Source organism: Hakea prostrata, chromosome 2 (genome assembly GCF_041222555.1).
Source record: "Hakea prostrata isolate BN-2017 chromosome 2, UWA_Hpros_2, whole genome shotgun sequence".
In the NCBI taxonomy this organism is placed as follows: domain Eukaryota; kingdom Viridiplantae; phylum Streptophyta; class Magnoliopsida; order Proteales; family Proteaceae; genus Hakea; species Hakea prostrata.
Window position 1 is genome coordinate 10,325,529 of NC_142601.1, and position 24,476 is coordinate 10,350,004.

At 39.3% G+C, this 24,476-nt stretch overlaps 1 protein-coding gene and 1 pseudogene across 1 annotated transcript; both read left to right on the top strand.

The window, feature by feature from the left end:
• Positions 1–1,495: 1,495 nt before the first annotated feature.
• On the top strand, positions 1,496–2,453 carry LOC149023687 (cyclin-dependent kinases regulatory subunit 1-like). Its single transcript, XM_089142839.1, has 4 exons — positions 1,496–1,561; positions 1,685–1,824; positions 1,916–1,976; positions 2,062–2,453. Exons 2-4 carry the CDS (start codon positions 1,772–1,774, stop codon positions 2,215–2,217), a joined length of 270 nt encoding a protein of 89 aa, XP_088998965.1. The 5' UTR covers positions 1,496–1,561; positions 1,685–1,771; the 3' UTR covers positions 2,218–2,453.
• An 11,118-nt stretch (positions 2,454–13,571) lies between these two features.
• Positions 13,572–24,098, top strand: LOC149023688 (putative pectinesterase 14; annotated as a pseudogene).
• Positions 24,099–24,476: the final 378 nt, after the last annotated feature.

Here is a 24,476-nt window from a genome sequence, read left to right on the forward strand (position 1 = left end):
GTTGTTGTTGAGGGGTGAGGTTCTTTAGTACACTACCCATCAAAATGTTGAGATTGTTTTCTATATGAAATAAGAATATTTTTCTGACCCAAAAAAAAAAATTTGTTTGTTCAAATAGTACTAACAAAAGTCCAAAAATAACCTTAAGTTTGTTGTTATTTATTCATTTTGAGTATGAAACAATCTCTTTAAAATCCAAAATGACAATAATATAAGGGCAAATTGGTATTCCAATGGTTTTGCCAAATGAAGATAATACCATCTTTTGGCTTATTAATTAATTCTAATAAAGGGTAAAATTGACATTATACATTCAAACTTAATGGTCTCTAAACAACATCAGAATTGAGGCGATAATTGTAATTTCATAACGAACAAGGATTGATTAAACTATAGTATAAATGGTATTAATAATTATTTATCAATTAATATATTTTTATGGTGAATTTTTTTTCTTCAGATAATTACTGTTGCTCCTTATGTTATAGCTTAATTATTACTTTATCCGCCTATACTTTTTAAAATTACTAATTCAACATTAGACTTTAACTATAATTATTATTGTCCTGTACCTTAAAACTCCGTTAATTAAGTGATGACATGGCAATTTTTATTTGTTTAAAAATTCTAAAATAATTTAAAGTTTTAATTCTACTTATTTATACTTTATATTAAATTATATTATTATCTTAGTAATTAAGAAAAAATTAACCCTAATTTGATATTTTCTTATATTTTAACTTTTTGTATGTACCTTTTAATTTGGTATTATTTTTTCAATTTGATGTTATCAATTTAGGAAGTTTGTACCTCCATTAGGTTTTCATTTATCTACTATCTATCTAATTTGACGTTATTAATTTTAGGAAGTTCTTTTTCTTAACAAAAAAAAAAAAAAATATTTAGATAGTCTCCTTCTTTTCTTTTTCTTTCTTTCTTTTTCTCTTTTTCTTTTTCTTTTTCTTTCTTTTTTTTTCTTTTCTTTTATTATTTTTTTTGGAATTCAAAATAATAAAAATACAATCAGCAAAATTAGTACTTGTTATGGTTTTTTTAAAAGGAGGATAGTATTGTATTTGATTTTTTAACTCTATAAGGACAAAATAGACATTAAATATTTAAATGTAATAGTGTTAGAATTGAGGGGGACAACAATAATTTCATAAAGAAGAGAGTTATTTTAGTAATTAAGATATAATAGAGAGGGCAACAATAATTATCTCTATTATTATTATTTTTTAAGATAAAATTAATAATTAAACGAATTAAAATTAAACCAAGCCAAATCAAATCAAACCATTAACAAAAACAAAATCTTCTGGTTTTCTGAAAGATTTAAAGTTTGAAAAATCAAATTCTCCAACGGCATTTTTTTCTGAAAGATTGAATATAAACTCTTAGCAACCAATGGTAAGGTACCACGTGTCATCAAACATATATCTCGTATAGACACGAGAATCAACTTCTAGAGTTCTACTTGTTATTGTTATAAATTCTCTACCCCGAGCATCGTTTTGCTTTGCTTTGCTGTTCTCTCTCGCATTCTCCTTATCATTTCCACGTACCATCATCATCTCCTCTCTTTCTTCACCTGTTTTTGATTTTTTATTTAGAATCAAGAAGGACGATCTTCTTTTCTGATCGATTTTTGTTCTTACGTTTGTTTTTCATTTCATCCTTGAAGGTTCTCGACGAAATCGAACCAAATCTTTTGGTTTTCATTACCATCTGCAAGCAATCAAAGCTCTGCGACTTCAAGAATTAGATAGAGATGGGTGACATTGAGTACTCTGATAAATATTTCGACGACAATTACGAATACAGGTAAAATCTCCTCACCAAGATCGCTGTAGAAGTGATTCGCATGTTTTGTGTCTTGATTCTTGAATACCTTTCGGGTTTTCTGTTCTTGCAGGCATGTTACTCTCCCTCCTGAAGTTACCAGACGGCTCCCGAAAAATCGCCTTCTTACTGAAGTAAATAGAACAAATTTTCTTGTTAGCATTCGAAGTTAATTTTCTGAGAATTTAACGGATTTCGATGTTCATATTGATGTTTCAGGATGAGTGGCGCGCGATCGGTGTTCGGCAAAGTCGTGGATGGGTTCACTACGCGATCCACCGCCCTGAGCCACAAATTATGCTTTTCAGGAGGCCGCTTAACTACCTGCAGCAGCAGCAGGAAAACCAAGCTCGGCAACGGATACTAGCCAAGTGAAAATGAATTTTATTTGATTCCAGACAATGCTTCTTTTGTGATTCTTTCTCTCTGTCTTTTCATCTAGAAAAGAAGATATAATTAGGGTTTCTGGGTTTATTTCCGCTTTGGATGTACTTCTGTTCAATCGTAGGTGTGTCTTGTTGGGATTTGCTTTGCTGATTTCATTTTCTGTGATGGGATTCAACCAATTCGTGACATCGTTGCAACTGTTATCGTTAGGGTTCTTTTTCTTCGTTCTTCAATTCAATGGTCTATGTTGAATTTCTTGGTTTTCGTTTCCCTATCTTTTTTTGGTTTTTTCGCACAATTATCTTCTTGGCGATATTGTAGCTTTTTGCTTGAGATTTATCACTGCCTTGCATGGATTTCTCTGGTTTAGGAATTTGGAATTTAAATTGCTCCTCGTTAAAATTGAAAAACCCAGAAGTGTTCAACCCAAGGGACCCAAAATGGTTTCCTAACAAACAAGTGTGGGATAGGGTTCTAAGTTCTAAATTCCACCAGAGATTTGGAATTCTTCTCTTGAATTTCTGTCAAGCAATATGATTTTATGACTCAAAATGGGTTGCTCCTTGAGGTTAGAGCTTCGCTTTTCCTTCCTTGGACAGAAGAGAGAGATCGAATACTGAACATGTTATTCGAATACTGTATATTTACATCACATATTCACTTAACTTCATGCAATTTTAATTTTTATTTATATTTATATTTATATTTTTATTTTTTATTTTTTTTTGACATAATGAGATTGAACTGGAAAAGAGAAGCGACAGACTTTTTTTTGTTCCCTGGAAGAAGAAAGTAGGGGAGAGGGAAAGATGTCTAGCATTGGGTTTTTTATTCTGGGTAGGATTCCTGATGGCATCTCGGTTAACTTGTATGATGAGAGTAGTTGAAATCCACCTGGTTGAAGGTGCTATACAAGTAGTTCTCAGGCAAGTGGAATCTCTGTTTCAGCACACCTTGCTTCCCTTTAAGTGGGTATCATGTGGGTCAGTGGGTGCAACTTCATTACCAATCTCTATTTGATGATGTAACATGAAACTACGTCCTCAAAGCCCTTTCCTCTGAAATAATATTTAATATCATCTGTTAAGTTGGATGTTGGGGCTCAACAAAAAATCAGTGGGTCATTAGAGTAGGGCATGAAGGTAAACATTTCAATACCAAAAACCAGAGTTGATCTCTTCCATCTCCCTCACTCAATAACTCTACTTGCCCACAATACCCACATCTGTTTCCTAAATCTGCTATGATGAAGTGTTTATGGATTTTCATGCTTTCATGCTTTAGAATCCATTAAGTTGGTTGTTCCTGAGTCTGCACTTTTATTCTGAAAAGGGGGATTTGGTACTCATTCATAGCTTTCTTATGATGATGGTGCAAGTCTTCTTCAACATTGGAATCCCTGCAGAGCAAGATCAATAGGAAATTCTCTCCCTATGAAGACATGGAGATTATTGTTCAAACTCACAATCCGTTGGCTTTTGCACCCTACCCAGAATATATAATCAGAATGCTTCTTCCCCTCCAAACCTATGGCATTATTGTGTTATTACCCACCTAATGCTCAGTTCCCTTCCCCTCTCTCATTAGGTTCGAAGAAAACAAAGGGAAGGCCCCAGTGCAGGATGCTCCTTTGCGTCGCTTGACTCCTACTGCTACTCTTCCTAAAAGGAAGCACGAAGAGCTTATCAATGATTCTGGTGCTGATGCCACAAAGAAGCTTAAAGAGGATGATATGCCTGGTCCTTCTCAATGAGGCCAAGATGGTTGGCCGGTTTCAGCCATCACGGGAGCAATAAAAGCTTTTTATCTCAGCTATCAAAGGAATTACATGCCATATTTATTGCCATTGTCATTGAGCGAGGACATAGTTCTATCACAAGTTAAGTCATCAAAGGTTCCTCGATCAATCTGTGTAATAGTTTCAGTTTAAGTAGTATTTTTGCTTCTCTTCTCCAGTTAGAGGGGCTGGTGGTCTTCTTCTTCTTTGGAATATTTTGTTATCCTTGGACTTGGTTTGGCAAGCAGATTGTTACTTCATGTCCTTGTTACTTCTCAAAATGAAGTGGATGATGATGATTTTTTTCTATTTGCTCTTTTCATCTAACATCAGAAAACATCAGCTAAACACTCTTAAGTAGCCATGGGGAACTTGATTGATACATATTCATTCTTCAACTGATATTCCCAAAACACTGCAACCATTTCTTTCTTTCAAACCCCCCCCCCCCCCCCCAACCAAAAAAAAAAAAAAAGAAGAAAAAGAAAACCACGTTGCCCATTCAATTTCTTTTCTATGAAAGGGAGAATAAAAAGTGGTTTTTCAAAGACTAATCACATGCCCTAAAAATTTGCCTATTGAAAGCATGGTACTAAGTATGTTATGCCATTGTTGTATCATATATATATATATATATATATATATATATATATATATATATATATATATATATTTAATTAATTTGTTAAAACTATGTCATATTTATTCAATATAAAACACTTCCAAATAGTCAATACAGAATTAGCACCATTGTATCATTTTCTTTACGGGGACCAATTATTGTTGAAAAAATTGATGATGGAGAATGCATTTTAAGTAATTGATATCAAGTTGTATTTCTTAAATACTAAAAAGGTTCGTGCCAAAATAAATAGATGGAAGAAACCTCAATCCAAGGACAAGTGTAAGGGTGTGGGGAGATAGGTAGATTCAAGGAGCAAGGCCGCAATTGTGTGAAATCGAAACAGTGGATGAGCTAATTGTTAAGCATACTAGAACATGGAAAGTAGAGGTTCCAAAGCAAAATTTTGATAGCAGGGATGTTCTAGCAGTGAGAAAAATTCATTTAACTTCTAATGTGGGGGTGGATGTGAGAAGATGGGGTGGGGTGAAGAATGGGATTTTCTCTACTAAGTCTGCATACCATTTGCTTGTTAATAAAAGATACAGAGAGATGGCTGCTCAATCTTCTTCTTCAAGAACCAGAAATTTGGAAACTATACCATCAAGTACGTGGAAAAATATATGGAAGTGTATTACTTGAAAATATTTCACATAAGATGGGCTTTATTGATTGTGTTACACTTTGATTATGTTTCTTTATTGGTCTGATAGGGTAATATAAAGTTACTAAAACTCTTTTTTGGGACTGGCTAGTATGGGCTAATAGGGACTGTTAGATCTTGATGGATGATCTAACGGATTTGCCTATATAAAGGATGCTAGGTCCCTCCTCTAAACCCTAATCATTATCACATTATTCTATGCGTTAGTTAGAGAGGTTATATCATCAAGCCAATGAATAGAGAGGAGTCTAGAAGAGAAGATCCAACATCATTTTTTTTTTATACAAAAAGAAAGTTCTATTACTTAAAAACAATTACAACCATAAATTTGGAAGCCATTGGCTTGTACCCTAGAAAAAGTAGCCTTTAGAGCTATATTAGTAATCCATTGCTGAATTACCGGGTCCGGGAATGTTTTCATCCTCATATTTTGCACTATACTTGCTATCTACATTAAGTTGGGTATTACATGGACTGGTCAAAAACAATTAACAGGTTTAGGTAAGAGATTTGGTAGTGTAGTGTAGTTAGTCCAAATTTCTTCCACCTCCAGTCCTTTTTCCTGGGTAGCATTTAGTCCTTCTTGTAGAGCTACTAGAGTTGCTGCCAAACAATCTTCGCTTTCAAGCCCACCAAAATCAACAGACTGTATATGTCCATCTACTCTAATCCCAAAACTCCATCTTGCCGACTTCATCCGTTTGTTAAAATCCCTGCACACATTAACACAACATTAGAATTATGTGGTATTAATGAGCAAATATTTGCTTCTATTGTTGTTGAGAATACATGATCATCATTTGATGCACTTAAGATAATCTAAGGGTTCTCATTTTCCTTTTGTTCTAAATTTAGATATTTAATCCAGCTATTTACTTGAGACAGAATTTGCCTAGGCGTTGATCCAACATCAAATTGATCATAGAATCAACTTCAAGTTCAAGTTCGTTCAAAGAGGGAGACTAAAGATAAAGAGATTTCGTTGCATTTTGTCTTCAATAGATCCTAAACAATGTATGTTCATCATCATCTTGTACTATTATCATACTAAGGTGTTTTTAGTCGATCTATGCGATCTTGGATATAAATATTCTTACATTACTTTCCCAAAGATTAGGAACTATATGTGGAGAGTTTGTACAGTAGCTTGCCCTAGGGAAGAACTACTAAAGAGGGGTGTGGATTTGGATGGAGGCTGCAGGAGATGCGGGTGCCAGGTGGATTCTAGCTCTCATTTATTGTTTGAATGTGATTTTGCAAGGGTCATATGGTTTGGGTGTGGGCTGAACTGGCTATTGCCTAAACAAAAGCCAACATCATTGGCAAATGTGATTAAACAATGGAGAGGTGTTAGATTTTGTGAGGAGGGTAGAAGAATATTATGTAAACTTTCCTTCGTAGTTTGGCACCTGTGGAAGGCAAGAAATGAGCTACAGTTTAACAACACTGTTGTCTCTCCTCATGAAGTGGTTTGACAAATCAACATGGCTTTCGAAGAGGCTTGGAGGGTACTTGTAGATGCGAAGAAGGGGCAAGACGAAGTTAGAGAACAAGCGAAATTGAATCCTGATATGGACGTTGAATGCTGTGATGCTGCATTTAAGGAGGAAGATGGAAATGGGGGTGTGGGGTTTATTGCCAGGCATGGTTAGCAAGAGGTTATTATGGCTCAATCAATTCCAAAGGTGTTTGAAGATGCACTCATGGGGGAAGCTATAGTAGTGCTAAAGGCTGTAAAGTGGGCAGTTCAAGCTGGCTTATCCTTCCTTCAGTTTGACCAATGAAAGTCTTGTCAATTTGCTGGTGGATGCAAACTTACCTAGCCCGTTATATTTGGAGAATGTTAGAAAGGACCTTAGGGACTTGGCTAACTATTGTAGTCAATTTCGTTTTTATTTTCTTCCTAGGGGACAATGTACCTCATTCCCTGGCGGGTGGCCTTGTCGTCGCCCAATAGGACTATTTGATCGAATAGATATCTATCAATAGATATTAGGTCTTGTTTCTTTGTGTCCTCTGCCCGTTTGGGCTTGATGAATGAAAGTGAATTAACCAGAAAAAGAAAGAAAGAAAAAAGTCGAAATGGTATGAAGATGCAAATATGGATCTTGAAGTCTATCCAATCCAAACAATTTAGCCCCATGGTGTGGGAAGTCATTAATGGAGAAATCTTATGTGGGATAACTTTAGTTGCATCTTGAAGTCTATCCAATCCAAACAATTTAACCCCATGGTGTGAAAGTCACTAATGGATAAATCTTATGTGGGATAACTTAATATTTATGAAGAAATGAATTTCACCAAAAAAAAAAAAAAAAAAAGAAAGATAGAAAAGAAGAGAACAAAGAGAATAGTTCATGTAAAGAAGATTTATGGGGTAATAAATCAAACTCTAACCTCCAACGCAAGGTAGTTCAAGTGTTAGATTGAAAAAAACTCTATGAATTAGAAGCGTTAAGAAATGCAAACTTGGAAAATGTTGTATCAGTCGAATTACTTGTTGCATAGCAGATCAAGTGATGCCCAAATTTTACATTTGTGGAGGGGGGGGGGGGGGAACCCCTCAAAATTAAAGAAATTTGAACTGTTAAATAAAAGCAAACAGTTTTTGGGAGGTCAAAGAATCTACGAATAAGGAAAACGTTGTCAGAATCATGGTACAAATTTCGGTCGATACATACAAAATTTCAGTCAAAGCATGCGAAATTTCTGAAATTTCGCATTTTTAAAAGTCGAAACGAAACTCATGAGGACCGAAAAAAAGTCCTCAGTTTCGATCAAAACCGTCGAAATTTTGTCGAAACTTGTCGAAACCTGGTTCAACTCAACTGGTTCATATAAAAAAATTCCCAAATTTCATGGGAAACATGGGAAATTTCATGGAAACCTGAGACTTTTTCCTGTAAATTTTGTAACTTTCCCAAATTTTCAATTTTTTTGTTTATTTCATTTTCCGTTTCCCCAAATACCCCTTCATCAAGACTGTCCCTTCATCAGGACTTCCCTATCGAAATTGTGTATTCCCTCAAACTAGTTATCTTAAGTATTTAATGACCAGACTCATAAAGTTGCAGTTGTCAATTACCTTGACAACCATAGGCATAAAATGTCCTGGGATGTCTATGTTTGTTGGTTGGAGGAGAGGATGTTAAAGGCATAGTACTACTCAACTCACAGAATGAATCCACTTTTGGCACTAAGTTGTATTTTCCTTTTATTATCTACTATTTTTAAGTTAGAAAATATATATTGAATGTTATGTGCTTAAATAATTAAGTTTATAACGTACTTTTCGAACAACTCTACATTGATGTTATGTACATTGAATGACATATTTACATTGACTTTTTTAGCAAAATACAGTCAATGTATTCTTTATACTCTAATTAACTTAAATGCTACATCCCACCCTAAAATACTTCTTAAAACCTATCGAAACTTGCACGAAAAAGTCCTAAACTTTCTCGAAATTTTCCAATTTCCCACCTAGGTTTCCCATTTTCACCTGGTCGAAACTTGAATTTTCCTCGAAATTTTTTTCTATGATCACAATTAAATGGAAACCTCTACTGACACGACTTTACATGCCACAGGCAGAAACATTCCAAAATTACTGCTATTGAAGACAATCTGTGTTGTCATAGAATATTGATTGTATTAAACTCTCAGAAGTATGTTAGATAACTACTCTTTGTATTTATCGCTAGTCCTATGTCTCTAACTTAATAGGATATGAAATGGTACTTTTCATGATTTTTTTTATATACAAAATAGCTCATTCATTGTGTTTAGAAGCCACTGAATAAGGTGTATGCCAAAAACCAGGCACTGAAATTTTCAGAAAAATCCTTTTGTTTCGACCCATCTCGGTTTCTCGCCGGCCAAAACTGGCCTCAAAATCGAGATCTTGAACCTTGGTAATACTTCTGCAAGCTGAAGCAAAACCAGAACTAGCAAAATAGGCCAAGCTTCGACTAAAGGATTCGGTAATAAATTCTGAAGTTCCAGACACTTGGATCATATCTTCAAAAATAGGCATCTCCAGTTGGCTTGCCACTGATGCTCCATGCTCCACCACTTCCTCCAAGGACACCTTCAATGTTTCTGACCTGTACCCCTGTTTACAACAGCAACCGTCCCCAAGACCATTTCATCCCTGCAAAATAACAGAAAACCTGCCACGACTAGAGTTGGATCACTGACTAAATTCCAATCCCAATCATTCTCAAGTTCAATAGAAAGAACTAATAGTCAGAGAAGACAAGAAATCATAGTTGGTGTTTGAAGGCTTAACCTTGAGTTCATCAATCCAGAAACATATAATATTCAATACTTTACCAGGATGCTAAGTTGTTTTACAAAAATGTTCTGAATTTCTTGCCTTCCATACGTTACAGAAAGAAATACTCATCACTGAAAATACCCACGTTAATAGTTGAACGTTCCATTACAAAGAGAGACCCACATTCATGGTATGAGTTCTCGATAGGGATCTCGAGTCCCTAGAAAACTGAGATCTCGTGAGATCTTGGACGAGATCTAGTAATTTCTGCCACCTCAACCCATTTTGGTGGATTTCAAGGATCATTTAGGATAGAATTTGGTATTTAGGTTATTTTAGGCTTCTAATCATAGAAGTGGTGGCCTTAGATTTGTAAGAGAACAATTGTAGATATGAGTTGCAACTTGGCCTAATTTTAAAACCAATACCCTAAAGGAGTGAACATGCTGACTTATAAAACATGAAATACATAAATGTTTAAAGTCAAACAATATATCAAACATGTTCATTTGTTCACAATCTTACATTACAAATCAGTGTATTTATAAGTTACAGATGAGAGTTAAGAGCAAAATCAATGAGGCACTAAGCACTAAGCAGCTGCTCTAAACACTCGGTTGATGCAAGTTAAGTGGGATCCCAACCAAGATTCCTGCAAACACTCTAGCAAAAAGAATGTAAACAGTAAGGGGGAGATGACCTGCGCGAGACCAGACGAGATCGAGTTATCTTGGCTCATCTGGACCAAGACATGGTATGAAGTGGGTCAACCAAAATCCTGGTGGAACTAAGATCTCAGCCGAGATATTGTGACTCTCCAGTTACACACCTAATCTTGTCTCAAGGTTGGGAAAAAGCGAGATATCTCACGAGATCTCAGTCCTCAAACTATGCACATGTCTAGCAATGAGTTGGCCTTGGCAAACTCAGTTCTTAATCCTAATGGTCCTACCAATAAATGCTTAGTCCAGTCACAAGAAAGAAACAGATGCCAAAAAGTTTTGAGTTTACTAACGTTGCTTCCTGAAAGTGAAGGAAACCATCTAGGAGTATAAAGAGAGCTTGTGAATTGTGATCGTGCAATTATCATTTGCAGATTATGGGCTGCTATTGAGAAGATGCAAAAGATTATACAAGGGCATAAAAAATAAGCAGTTTTGGTGGAAAAAGAGGGCTTGCATTAAACATCAGTTAGACATACTCTGGAAGTACAAAACATAGGCAATGATATTATTATTATGATACTGTTATTTATTTTTATTTTTTTTGAAAAGATATTTATTCAGAAGGATCAACAGCAGGAGAACAAAAGCCTGGTTCAAGAGTAAGCACCTCTTGAAGCCAAGGGGAGCTCACAGGTCAATGCCTGGAACCAAGGGAAAAGCCACACAGGGCCAAAGAGTCCGCAACAATATTAATAGAGCGCGGGATAAAGGAGAACAAAACTTGGGCTGGAGGAGCAGCAATATCCAAAATATCTGCGACAACAGGGGCTGCAACCAGAGGGACACTAACATCTTATGAAATAGCTTTAACAGCAACAAGGCTATCCGATTCAATAATAATTTTGCGATAGCCATAAGTCAAAGCAAACCGAAGAGCAGCTTTGATCGCATCCAAACCAATTAAGCTTGAACTCATAAGCAGCTCATCCGAGATCACAAAGATGATGTCCCTGTTCCATACTCTACCAATAAAGCCAATACCACCATGATTTGCCAAATCCGAGTAAGCAACATCAAAGTTAATTTTTAACCATCCTTCAGTAGGTGGAGTCCATTCAGTAGGAAGTGGAGGAAGAGGCCTCCAAACCGAAGAAAATTTCCAGTAGGCTGAAGAAGCTTTGGAAATCACCTCAATTGGATTAGTGTCAATGCCATTAAAAATGAAGTTGTTGCGAGCAAGCCAAATAGATCATATAATAAATAGATCGTTCTGGTTTGACCCGTGGGAAATCAATCAACAACAAAGCTCAACAAGACAACACAACTTCTTAAGATGGCCACGACAGTCAACTGTGAAAGAGGTGGCCTCTACTCTACAGAATCAACAGGATAACGGGTGGCCAACTTCAGATCTCACAATAAATCTATCAGACCGTGAAGACTCATGGACCACACTGATCTCTCCAAATGGAGATTTTTCGGTAAAAAGGGCCTACAGGGAAATGCTGAAACTACGATTCACAAACCATGACTACCAGTTTGCACAATGGTGGTACCAAATGTGGAAACTACCAATTCATCCCAAATTTAAAATTTTTTCCTGGCGTTTATTGAATGCAGGATTACCGATAAGATAAAAAATTGCGGCATGGACACACTCACAGTCAGATTGCGCAATATGTGGGAAGGAGGAAGAAACAACGTGGCACATCTTCATTTCATGCGAATGGGGAAAGAGAGTCCACGCAGCTGGACCGCTAGGTCTACGCACCGAAAGATGGAATGACATATCCTTTTTAAACTGGTGTCAGAATATGTGTTCACAACTAACAAAGGATAACTGTAGATGGTTCATGTCCATATTCATCATATCATCTATTTCATCTGGAAAGAAAGGAATGAAAAGGTGTTTAATCAAAAAACACCTAACCATTTGAGGGTGATAAGGAACACTCAAACATGGGTAAAAGCCTTATACTTACAAAGGGAGGAAAAAGACATTTTCCAAACGACACAAATTTATGATCTTAACGAAATTCAGAAAAATTGATGTACAACATTAGTCCATTCTAACAAAAATATTTTCCTATGTGCAGGGGTTTTTAACCATGAATTAGGAACCACGGGGTGGAGCACCGGAGCTTATATAGATGGGCACCTGCGGCACATCGATTTTGGAAAACAGAAGAATTGTACAATCCTGGAGGCCATGCTTATGGGTATACAACAAGGAATTAAAGAAATGAAGGTCGAAGGGCAAACAATAGATGAAATCTGGACAAATAATCAACATATTGCAGAACTACTACCATGGCCTACAAAACAGAAATGGAATCTCCAAGGACTAACAATGCTGATTGACTTGGCAATATTAACAAAAAGAATGGTTTATAAAACCTTTCAGCACCCGATGCTCCAGAATCTTTTGGAGGAACGTGCCTATACGGCAACTATTTTAGAGGATAACTGTAATAGAACAATATCTAGTATTTGTAACTGCTACCAATTTTCAACTTAATGCATTTTTCTTGGTTTATAAAAAAAAATAGATCATATAATAAATGAGGCCCTGCTAAAGTGTTCAGATGCAAGTTTTTTGTCTTTCTTTCTGAGAGCACACCAAGCAGAGAGCCAGTCTGCTAAGAGTGAGTCAGTAGAAGGAGTAAGCATTTGAGAAAGGTGGGAACCAAACCAGATAGCCTTAGCAAATGGGCATTCAAAAAAGATGATCTGTTGATTCCAGGGGCCAATCCACACCAAGAGCAGGTTGATGATACCGTTAGTCTGCCCATGGATTCAAGGATTCTACATGTTTATTTATCACCGTTGGGAATTGGACCCCTCCCCTGAGTTAGGATTCTTTATCCATTGAAATATAAGATTCTGCTCTCTTGGAGGGTCCACCTTCGAGTATATATAATCCATTTTATCAATGCTGAGAGATATATGGAGCCTCCTTTCTATGTGTGATGAAAGGAAGGATGCATGTCAAAGAAACACAATCCTTAATTTCTAATTAAATAAATGCTTGAATTAGATTAAAAAAAGTCATGGCCTATTGGTACCCTCACCTAACTTGCATTGTGTGCTAAGGCTGGCTCTAAGCAAGATATAGCTTGACCATCTCATAAGTTGATCCCATCAGCTGTCCAACCGGCGGCCACCAAGTCACAGAAAACTCAGCATGCCAACCATTAAAAGACACAGGCTCTTGTATCCTACTCTTTACTTCCAAGCTAACCAACACCCACCTATACATCACCTATACATAACTCTCTCTAGAGATCTCCTCTCCCCGAATTATGAGATGTTACACCTCTTCCCCCCTCACACCCACATCAAAAGAACGTGAGCAAACACTAGCACCACCACGGCTCCCTAGCTTACAACAGTTCAACCATGAGACCCAAAACCAACATTGTATTTTGCCTTTCAGTCATTGTCTTCACACTCCTGGCCATTCTAAGTCCTTTCAGAGAAATCCATCCTCATTCTTCTACCAACAGCCCAACTACTGGTGCAGTAAAAAGCCTTGAGATTGCCTAGCTGCAAACTGGCATTGATGAGCTTCTCTCTGTCTTGAAGCGCATAATTACCAACCCAATATCCAGACGTGCTAGGAAACACAACATGGAATGTGATGGCACTGATACATTCACATCTTGGATTGTATCAGAATATGGTGTTTCTCTCCTCCTTCGGTGGATCTGAACAAGGAATGCGCCAACTTCACTAGTGTGCAAGAGGCCATAAACGCTGTCCCTGATACAAGTCCCACTAGAACACTAATCTTTATTAATTCCGGTGTTTACAGGTAATTATCTTCATAATATCAAACATTGAAAACCAATTGAGTAGTACTATTTGATCTCAAATTAATGAATTAAGTTTGCTGAGACAGGGAGAAGTTGGTTGTGGATGTTGACAAGACAAACTTGATATTCCAAGGAAGGGGATATTTGAAAACATACATAGAATGGAATGATTCTGCTAACATCACTGGAGGCACCGTTAACAGCTCTTCAGTTGCCATTTTGGCTCCTAACTTCGTAGCCTATAATATTAGCTTTTGGGTAACCAAATTTTGTGGTGATTTGATATTATTTAACTTGGGTGTTAGCTGTAACCATGGTTCAAAATCTCAGTTTTTCAAGATCATATAAAATTTCGAAAAACCCAGTTTAAATCAACTACAACCAGCAAATTTTTGACAAGTTTTAATCACATTTGAGCACTCATAACAAGTTGAATTTTGCCCACAAAATACCTTGAAACTTGAGATATTTTGGTTTCCTAACCAGTCAATATTGATCTTGTTATAACTATATATTGGATAATAGACAAAGAGAACTGATTTGTTTGAATTACTTTCCGGGGTATTGATGATGAAGAATACAGCTCCAGCGCCTGATCCAGGTGAAGTTATTGGTGGGCAGGCAGTGGCACTGAGAATTGCAGGTGACCAAGCTGCATTTTACGGTTGTGGATTTTATGGTGCACAAGATACACTTCTTGATGTCCAAGGGAGGCATTACTTTAAGGAGTGTTTTATCCAAGGATCCATTGATTTCATCTTTGGGAATGCCAGATCACTCAATGAGGTACATACATATATCTATCTGTTATTCAATCATTGCTTTACAGATTCCTAACTAGGCTTAAGCTTCTACTTATCAAGCTTAGAGGTTTTATGAGCAGTGGGTGGTAGGTGTGTGGTCTCTAGAGACCTTCACCGTCAAAAGGAGTAGAGTCAAGATTTAACATCAGGAGGGGCCAAATAATGATTACAAAATTTCTACCACTAATATTAAAAAAATAAACTACCAATATTGATCCAAAATTAATACTAATTTCTTACAAAATCAAAAACAAGTGAAAAGCCTAAAAAATACAATGACCTTTCCACCCTTTGTCTTCATAGTTAAATTTTTTTGCAATTGGGGGTGCAAGTGGTGATATTTCACACATTCACGCAAGGAAAAAGAGCCAAAGGGATCTTTTTATAAAATTTTAAAAAATAAAAAATAAAGAAAAACGAGGGGAATTTCAAAAAATTTGGGGAGCTCCCCCCTCCCCCGGCCATGGGGTGGCTCTGCCTGTCGAAACCGTTTTATCAAGTTTTTGTTTTGTTGGAAGAGCAAGTCTTGCATGTTCTGTAAAGGTCGCTCTTCAGAACACTTTTCTCATTAGTTCGTTCTTGAAGATAAAAGAGTGAATCATTGTAACAAACAATTACTACCCCTTCTTGTATGGTATGCCAAGACCATTCCAATCAGACTTTCCATTTTTATCAAAAGCCACACTTTTTCTCCATATCTTCTATTACTAACCCATGTTGGAGGTTGCTACTTGACACGGATTTGCACCATTAACTCAATAGCTAAACAAGTTCTAGGAGTGATCACTGGATCAATCACGGCTCATGGAAGGTTTGCAAGTGAAAAGACAAGATTTTCGTTTGTGTATTGTATTATCAATGGAGTAGGAAAATTGTGGCTTGGGAGAGCTTGGGGTGCCTATGTGTTATCCACCAAAATCATACGGGCTGGGGATAGCCACATGGAATAAGGTCAAAGATTCACGTGCTAAGCCAAGAGCCATATATTAAAGACTTTTCGGGATATAGTACTTCTCGGGAGGACCCATGGCAAGAGTTAAACCAGGGATAGCGCATTACTTGTACTCGCGGAAGACTTCTTGGCAAGGATGAAGGACCCCATAATTGTCTTTTCCCACGCCTCCGAGCATACGAAGGATCCCTCATATCCCGCAGCAGATATGGAAGCTTCATCCAATTTAGGGTTTCCCTCGAGCCTAGCGCCATCAGCCCCTATGTCCAAACGGCTGCATGGCGCGGACGTAGTAGGCATTGATGGCCCATCCCATGATAGGACGGCATGGCGGACAGACGGTCAAATCATCCAGGTTGTTAATCTTCACAGATGCATGAAGCCATCTCCACCTTAAAGTAAACATCCAACAGCTAAGAAGCATCAACTACTTCTTTAGGTATGGATCAGCTATATAATTCCTCATCAAGCCCGAATGGGTTAAGCTATGAACATTCTATCCATCACTCTTTCGCTTTCTAACCCTGGAAGAGCATGATCTTTCTCATCTCTTTGGGCTTTACTCCACGATGGAGTCTTGATTTGCTGGCCTAGACTAACTCGATTGTCGGAGGTGGCTTCTCGTCCTTAGAGGCGGCCCACTTTCACTTTGTTTTGGTTTCAAGAGCAAGGTCTGGATCAAGAGCAAACTATGGAGCTAAGATTATATTTCTTTTCACACCAACATTGGCGCCGTGGGAAATTGCTAACAAAAAGATCGCTGGCTCTCCCTTCATTCCTTTTTTCGTCAAAATCCTTGCTGCAAACCCGTGACGGATGGAGGACGATGGGGATATCAAGTTCTCGTACCTCGAGAAGGAATGTCAGTCTTCAAAGGAAAGGAGTGGGATAAGGTTATCCTTGAGTGTTTTTTGATCCTCCCCTTTGGAGTGAATCACATGTTCATCTCTCTAACCTCGCACCCACATGCGTTCCCCCTAGTACTCCCGAAGTAGGCGTCCCCCTCAAATGAAGGACCGCCTACGCTCTCTCTTGTAGCCTTGCACGCTGCAAGCAAATTCAGCTCTCTCCATCTTTGGTGAGTGAATTGAAAAAGCGAGTAGGCGTGTCCCGTGAGGGGTATCGACGTAGGACGAAGAGCAGCTATTGGGATCCCAGGATTAGGTAGAGTGAGCAAAGGAATTATCGGCCTCTCTAAAATGTCCATGATCTATAATCTTGAAGTAAATTCTGAGACTCAAGAGACTAAGGGCCCTTAAGGGCATATTTATGCACCTCCCTAGGGGGAGCAGAGCGTTGAGATATAGCTGCCGTAGTTGAGGACGTTAACACCATACTCCTGGTGGTTGATCGCTATGGAAGCAAACAAAAGAGTCAATCACTTAACAATAGTGGGAAAGGCGTGTCGAGGTCCTTCAGTGAGCTGGCTTTAACCTACCTCCAGGGAGAAACTCTGAATTTCTCCCACATGATCGAAATCACTCAAGAACAGGAGCCCCTGCAGAAGTGAAGGAATAAAACCTTGTTGGATGACTGCAGCATCCACTCGGCTATCTCCTATGCTGCCAAGGGTGAGCGAGGCTACGCGTGTTGCATGGCACCATCAACCTTTTTGCCATGGCATGTATTGCTAAAGACAAACTAGTCACTCTCACGGAAGGCTCGGCCTAGGGAATATTAAACCTTCCTCGCTGTAAGGTCATTATATCCAAGGAGAGGTGGACTAGTTCAAGAAAAATGGAGCCTAGTAGGAGCCGGATCATCCGGGGACTTAGTGTCTCTGAATACCTCCCCCCCCCCCCTTTTAAGGGTCAACCAGGAGATATCGTCAATAACCTCACTTTTGGGAGGATCTGCTCCTCTTCGAGGGAATGCATGATTGTGAGAGATGAATTCGCGACCCTGCTCGCGGAATCCACTTTCCTTGGTTAAATGTGCATGACCGCAAACGGTGGAGCCTAACAACACCTAAAAGCATGTCCTTTAGAGGAATCAGAGGTGTCAAGCTCACTTTGGGCGTCAGTGTGACAGTTCATAGATGAACAACTTCTCGCAGACAAGAAAAGTGAGTGCTTCTTAAGCCTTCACTTCACCGCTGAAAAGTATTTGTGAAGTCTACATGAGGAAAGTGGCAGTTGTCTAAACAGGACCCAGGGTCCCCGCTAAGTTGGAGGCATATATTGCTCTTTATGATCCACTTTCCAAATAAAGGCAACAAAGTGGTATCCCTTAACATTGGGAACCATTAGTCTTCAAGAAGAAAGTCAAAAAACTAATTAACTTTCAACGGAGGACACTGGGATGGAGGACCAATAGGCGATCTTCCTAAAGCAGGGGTCCCTTTGCTAATAAGGCGAGCCCTGAAGCTGCAGATATTCCTAGCATCTCCTTCCGAAAAATTTAGCAAGAACGCGTAAAAAGAAAAGTTCTCCATTCATAAAAAGAGTTACAGCTAGAAAATGAGCTCACCATATAGAAAAAGAGAAAAGAGAACAAAAGATATTGTTTATAGCAAAGGCGGAAAAGTCAGGCTGGCATCTTCAGGGGTGGTCACTATCATAGGAATTTTGCTTGGAAGCAGTGCCTACGTGGCATTGCTCCGAGCAGCCAAAGGTCACGATTAATATGAAGACAGAATCTTCAATCGCAGCGGCACAAAATGCACATGTGCGATTAAATTAACTTAACTGACTAATAAACTAGTTTTTACAACCTAACTCAAACCCAAACAATGGATCGAACTAGTATTTGTTTTCACTCTCACATTTAACTTCTCTCTTCCAGCGATGTCTCATCTCCTCAAAATCCGGTGACGTCTCTCTGCCCAGAAACTTCAGATTTCCCCCGCCACCAACTACCACAAGCCAACTCTCGATGGAATCAACGAATGAAGCCTAGTTGCTTAAAGTTAGGACCACGATATCAAATTCTGATTCACAAAAGTGAGATCGAAGTGAAAACTAAACATATTCTTTGCCAAATTTCACCGGATTTGACCTCGATCAAACCGAACAAACGAAGGACGAAAAAGAAAATCAATCTTCAACAAGCGATGCTTTATCTCTCCCCTTTATCGATCGAATCAAAGCTGCTTTTTTTTTCTATTCTCCGACGATCTCTCTTCTAGCGACGTCTCATCTCCTCAAAATCCGGTGACGTCTGGTTATGCCACCCTTGGAAACAAACCCCCGCCCCCTTTCTGCTTCTTTCCTTCCTCCACTACCACACACACACTTTCTCTCCAATTTGCTTGTTCCTTATGATCATCAGTTTTGTTGTAGAATGAGGACATGTAAAGAGGAAGACAACCTAAACTGAGGGCCTCAGCTATTGTCTACAATTTTTTTTTATTTTTTTTTTTTGCGGTAGAAAACATGAATTTGTTCATGCAAAGAATCAACCCATCTGATAACTAGTTTTCTTGTCTCCACCCAACCAAGCAAAAAAAAAAGGAAATCATACAAAGTGAGAATTTTCGGACATAATCTCTAATGTTTAACTGCATTCAAAGCTTCTTAGTCTGATTATGGTTTCCCTTGGCAAAGAGAGATGCCAAGTATAGATGTTGTTTAGCTATTGCACCTCATTAGGTGCACCGTTACAGTGTTACTCTGCTAGTGATCATATTTGGTCGAAGATGGATTACTCTATAGCTCTGAACAAGGGGAGAATTCTAAAAAGTTGAAATCATATGTCGCAAATCCTAGGACTTCTTCCATTCTGAGAATTTTCAAAAGCAAAGAAGAGATAAGGTCCCTGAGATTCACAAGCATGGGGCTTTAAAAACCGATGACCTCATATTTTGGTTTTTCATCTTTTTTTTTTTTTTTTTTTTTCTTTTGAGAAAATTTAATAGCTAGATTTGGGACAAATCATTGAAAGACGAGAACAAACATACTTTCTAATGCCTACCTTAGCAGGAATAAGCAAATTGGAGAGAAAGTGTGTGTGTGGTTGTGGAGGAAGGAACGAACCAGAAAGGGGGCGGGGGTTTGTTTACAGGGGTGGCATAACCACAGATGAGACATAGCCGGATTTTGAGGAGATGAGAAGTCACTGGAAGAGAGAAGTTAAATGTGAGAGTGAAAACAAATACTGGTTCGATCCATTGTTTGGGTTTGAGTTAGGTTGTAAAAAACCGGTTTACTAGTCACTTAAGTTATTTTAATCGCACATGTGCATTTTGTGTGGTTGCGATTGAAGGTTCTGTGTACATATTAATCATGACCTTTGGCTGCTCGGAGCAGTGCCACATAGGCACTGCTCCCAAGCAAAATCCCTATCATAGAGCCATCCGGATTAATTTGCAGTAGGGGAACGGTATCCATAACTTCTTCAGAGGCCTTGAGATCAAGGGTTGCAACAGGAGCGTGAGAGGGGCCGGAGGTCTGAGCTGCTTCTTTGGAGGAGGATGAGGACGTCCCCTGTGAAGGATGCATCCAGTTGAAGAAACGTCCGCAGGAAGCCTTGCTATCATCAGCTTGAAAGCCTCATCCAACTCTAGCTTGAAACCAGGGGTAGTAGAGTCAAGCAGCTCCCTCCTGAGCTCTTCAACCCTTTTGATGGCATCCCGCGCTTTCCTCTGACTCACGTTGGCCTCTTCAATCAGCCTAAAAATCACAGACTGGTTATGCTCCCATGCAAAACGAAGGACTCCCAACTCGTGCTCTGACTGCTCACATTTGCCTGTGAGGGTCTCCTTCTATTTCAAGAGATTGGCCAAAGACTCTTTCAATTCATGGACTTGTACTTGCAGTTTGAACCTTCTGGCCTCTATCTCCTTTTTTGCCCTGAAATAATCATTGCAGACCCTGTCTGTGGCTCTCTGCATCTCAATAGCCTCATCCCTCTGAGCTTTGTATTGGGCATTGTTTTATGAGAGCAACTCCAATTTTCCTTCCAAGTACTTGACCTTCCTCTGGAGCGTATCCCTCTCGCCAATGGCTGTGTCGTGCTCCTTTTTCAAGGAATCCTTAAAGTCGAGGCGATCAGATAGGCTTCTGGTCATGGAAGATACCTCGGAAGACAGGTATCTACTCCGGCAAATGAGTCCTTCGGTCAGGGAGACGGTGCGATAAGCGCTCCTATAAAAAAGAGGAGAGAGAAGGATGAGAAAGAAATAAGGGAAGCACCAGGTGACTAATAATAACTTACTGGGCAATTTGTGAAGTCAGAGAGTGCAGGGTAGTCCAGTCCGAGGATGACTTGTCTTCTACTACCACTCTGCTCTCCATCCACTCCCTGGCCCAAGTTATCTCTCCTGCTATCCCAACCTAGAATAAGAAGAAGGTTTGGGAATCCTTTCAGGGATTCCAGGCTCCTGGGCGACTGGTGGCATTTTCGAGGAAGGTGTTGCTGGTGTCGGTACTACTGTTGTTGCTGAGGCTGGTGCTGATAATGCAGATGGTGCCATTGCTGCATCAACCGGGGGTATGATTGCTGGAAGAACTATCATTGTTGATGGTTTTACTACTGATGGAGCTGCTGGTGTTGCCGTTGCAGATGCAGTTGGCGGTGTTGGTGTTCCTGAGAATGGTGCTGCTGTTGTTGGACGAGAAGAGCTGACGGGTGGAGTATCTCCAAAGATCTCTAAAAAACAGGAATCTAAAGTCCTTGATGCTGGATTGGACTTGCTGGCTCTGGAAGCAATTCTTCGAGAGGATCTTTCCCCAATGGAAACCCCTAGAGAAGGACTTCCAGAGGTTGCCATCGAGATGTCCGTAGAAACTTTGTCGGCTAAACTAGCCTTCATCATTTTTTTCTTGCCTTTGGTCATGGGACGAGATGCAAGTCGCTTACGACTTTCCTTCACATTTATACCTCCTCTTGAAATCACTTCTCGAGGACTGCCTCCGCTGGACACGTAAATGGGCGATTCATCCTCCCTGACTGCTGACTTGTCAACTTCCTCCTTTACTCCTCGAATGACTTCTTCCATGGTCATCAACTCGGAGTCTAAGGGGACCTCGGCCGCAGGATCGGGAAGTCTCGCAGGGGAGTGGAGCTTCCACCTTTTGAGTCCTTGGATTTCCCTAGCTCCAGCATGGCTGCCGTTCTCCTTAGTATGTAACGTTGGAGAAGGTCATCCCTGCTAAAGGACATATTGGGAACTACAAAAGAAAGATACTTCTCAGAAAAAAGAAAAAAAAAAAAAAAAAAACAAAAAAAACAAACAAAAGAGTTGGATTTGCGCCAAGATGGAAGAAAAGGGGACTCACCAACCATTACCCCCCAAAGCAGCAAAGAGGCTTCGAAGTCCATTTCTCTGCCATGGACATGATCGCCTTTTCCTCTAACAAGAATATTATAACAATATCTCTCTCCCTTACTTAGGGAAGGTTTGCGGTTTAACCTCTTAATATCATTCTTGGATAGGAGAGGCCAGGAAGAGGAAGCACACTCTTGAGGGATTTTGCAGGGCAATATACCTATCCGCCCATCTCTCATATTTTATGGGAAGCGAGCCCTTTTTCCAGGATCTCAAACTTAAGTGGGAGTACCCCGCTTGCTAAAGCTATACCACCCCCATTCTTCCTAAGGCTCGAATGTAAGAAGCACCGCGAAATACCGATAGGTTACAACCTATGTTGAGGCGATGGCAACACCCCATGAAACCTATGAGGTATCTCCAACCATTTGGAGCCAACATACCTGGGTTAAGGCCGTAGTACTCCAAGGTTTGCTTGACAAAAGAACACAGTGGGAGGCTCAAACCACCCAATATGGAATCAAAATAAAGGGGAATCTCCCCTTCCTTCAGCCGATTTGCTCTCTCGTTAAGGCCAGGTAATCTTACGGGATATTCATCAGGAATCCTAAAAGCTTTTTGCATTAACAAAATATGGCGACGGCAAAGAAGGATGGGATAATTGAAAGGTCCTGACCAGGTTTTATGCCTAGCAAAAGAAAGAAGTTGAGGCAAAAACTCGAAGCCTTACCTTCTTCGGTGGTATAACCTGGGGGCTCCGCCCGTTCGAGTGATGAACCTAGTGGCGATGAAGGAGGACTGTACGTACTATCCGAAGGATCTTGTTCTCTCCCAACTTCGTCCTGTGAAGCCCTGGCGAACGGTCTAGACCTATTGGCAATCTTCCTACCCATTTCTTCTCTATTTGAAGGATTAAAGAAACAGTGAGGAAGAAGAGGACTGAAAGGTCTTCTGCGATTTGAAATCCACTACAGGAACAAAGAAGAAGTAACCAAGGGTCATTTTACAAAAACATTTGATGGATAAACAATGAAACCTATCTCGCCTTACTTTTCCTGCTCCCAAGGGGAAATAATTGTTGAAGCAACGTGGCAATCACTGGAGCATCTGAAACGACATGCCTTCCGTTTAGAATGACATGATCCATTGATATAACTGTCAGCTCATGATGCCCGCATTAAAGACACAAGTTTGTCTACGCTCAGAAATGGTTGAGGAAAACGTTCTGTTTTCCCTTGGAGAAGTCATTTTGGCTCCTCGAAGCACATCAAACCCAAGAATAATGGGGACTCGAGTTGCATATTCTTTATGACGAAAGGGACATCATAAAGACTAGGGGGCTAATGTTATCCACCAAAATCATACGGGCCGAGGATAGCCATGTGGAGTAAGGTCAAAGATTCACGTGCTAAGCCAAGAGCTGTATATTAAAGACTTTTTGGGATATAGCACTTCTCGGGAGGATCCATGGAAAGAGTTAAACTAGGGATAGCACTGTACTTGTACTCGCGGAAGACTTCTTAGCAAGGATGAAGGACCCCACGACTGTCTTTTCCCATGCTCTGTGCGTACGGAGGATCCCTCATATCCCGCAACGGATATGGAAGCTTCTGTCCAATTCAGGGTTTCCCTCGAGCCTAGCCACTTTCACTTTGTTTTGGTCTCAGGAGCAAGGTCTGGATCAAGAGCGAACTATGGAGCTAAAATTATATTTTTCACATCAACACTATGCAACTGTTATCTTTGCCAATTCATACATGCATGATGTGATATCATCAGATGGATGGAATGATTGGAATGATTCCTCCAGAGACCAGTTTGTGTTTCTTGCTCTTATGTTTCAAAGATTAGTCCTCTTGAAAATAATTGATTAAGCCTTTGTTTAATGTTAATGTTTAGACGTCTTCTTTGGAGAATATAAAAGTGTTGGACCAGGAGCTAGTGAGAACTCAAGGGTGTCATATAGCAAACAATTAAGCTACCCTATGTGTCACAAGTACATAGACATCTCTTACATATATGGAAATGAATGGCTTCTCCATCATCGTCTTCAACATGGAGGATTCATTCAGAAATACTAACACTACTTAATGCAGCAATTTTGGACATCATCAGAACTAAAGAAGCAGAGAAGACATAATTGATGAGTCTTCACTCCCTCAACTTCACTTTTATATTCTCCAAAGAAGACTGTTCTGTAAACATTAACATTAAACAAAGGTCACAATACATAGACATCTCTTACATAGATGGAAATGAATGGCTTCTCCATCATCGTCTTCAACATGGAGGATTCATTCAGAAATACTAACACTACTTAATGCAGCAATTTTGGACATCATCAGAACTAAAGAAGCAGAGAAGACATAATTGATGAGTGTTCACTCCCTCAACTTCATGTTTCAGTTGTTGATGAAGGGTGAGGTTCTTTAGTACACTACCCATCAAAATGTTGAGAT